Raw genomic sequence first — 239 nt, forward strand, 5'->3', positions numbered from 1 at the left:
CAACGATAAGGACTAACACCCCTCTCCGCCTGCAGAACAGCTCAGCCTTCGTGTACGGAAGCATGAGTTTCGGGGACAAAGTGCTAAACGGCATTGCTGTCTTCATGATCCAGGAACTGACCCGGTAAGAAGTGGCTTTAGGAACTGGTTATTAAGCCGTAGTGTAATGGTTTCCTTGGTTACGGCGCCGTTGGGTGGCAGCACTGTGGGATCGGTGTTGTTAATGCTGTGGATTTTTT

At 50.2% G+C, this 239-nt stretch overlaps 1 protein-coding gene across 1 annotated transcript in view; it reads left to right on the forward strand.

Moving 5' to 3' along the window:
* Nucleotides 1-239, forward strand: part of LOC119588689 (major facilitator superfamily domain-containing protein 12-like) — a 36,240-nt gene that overhangs the window by 33,841 nt on the left and 2,160 nt on the right. The window contains 1 exon segment of the mRNA XM_037937325.1: nucleotides 36-124. Coding sequence (XP_037793253.1) covers nucleotides 36-124 — 89 coding nt within the window.

Source organism: Penaeus monodon, chromosome 24, assembly GCF_015228065.2.
Source record: "Penaeus monodon isolate SGIC_2016 chromosome 24, NSTDA_Pmon_1, whole genome shotgun sequence".
Lineage (NCBI taxonomy): Eukaryota > Metazoa > Arthropoda > Malacostraca > Decapoda > Penaeidae > Penaeus > Penaeus monodon.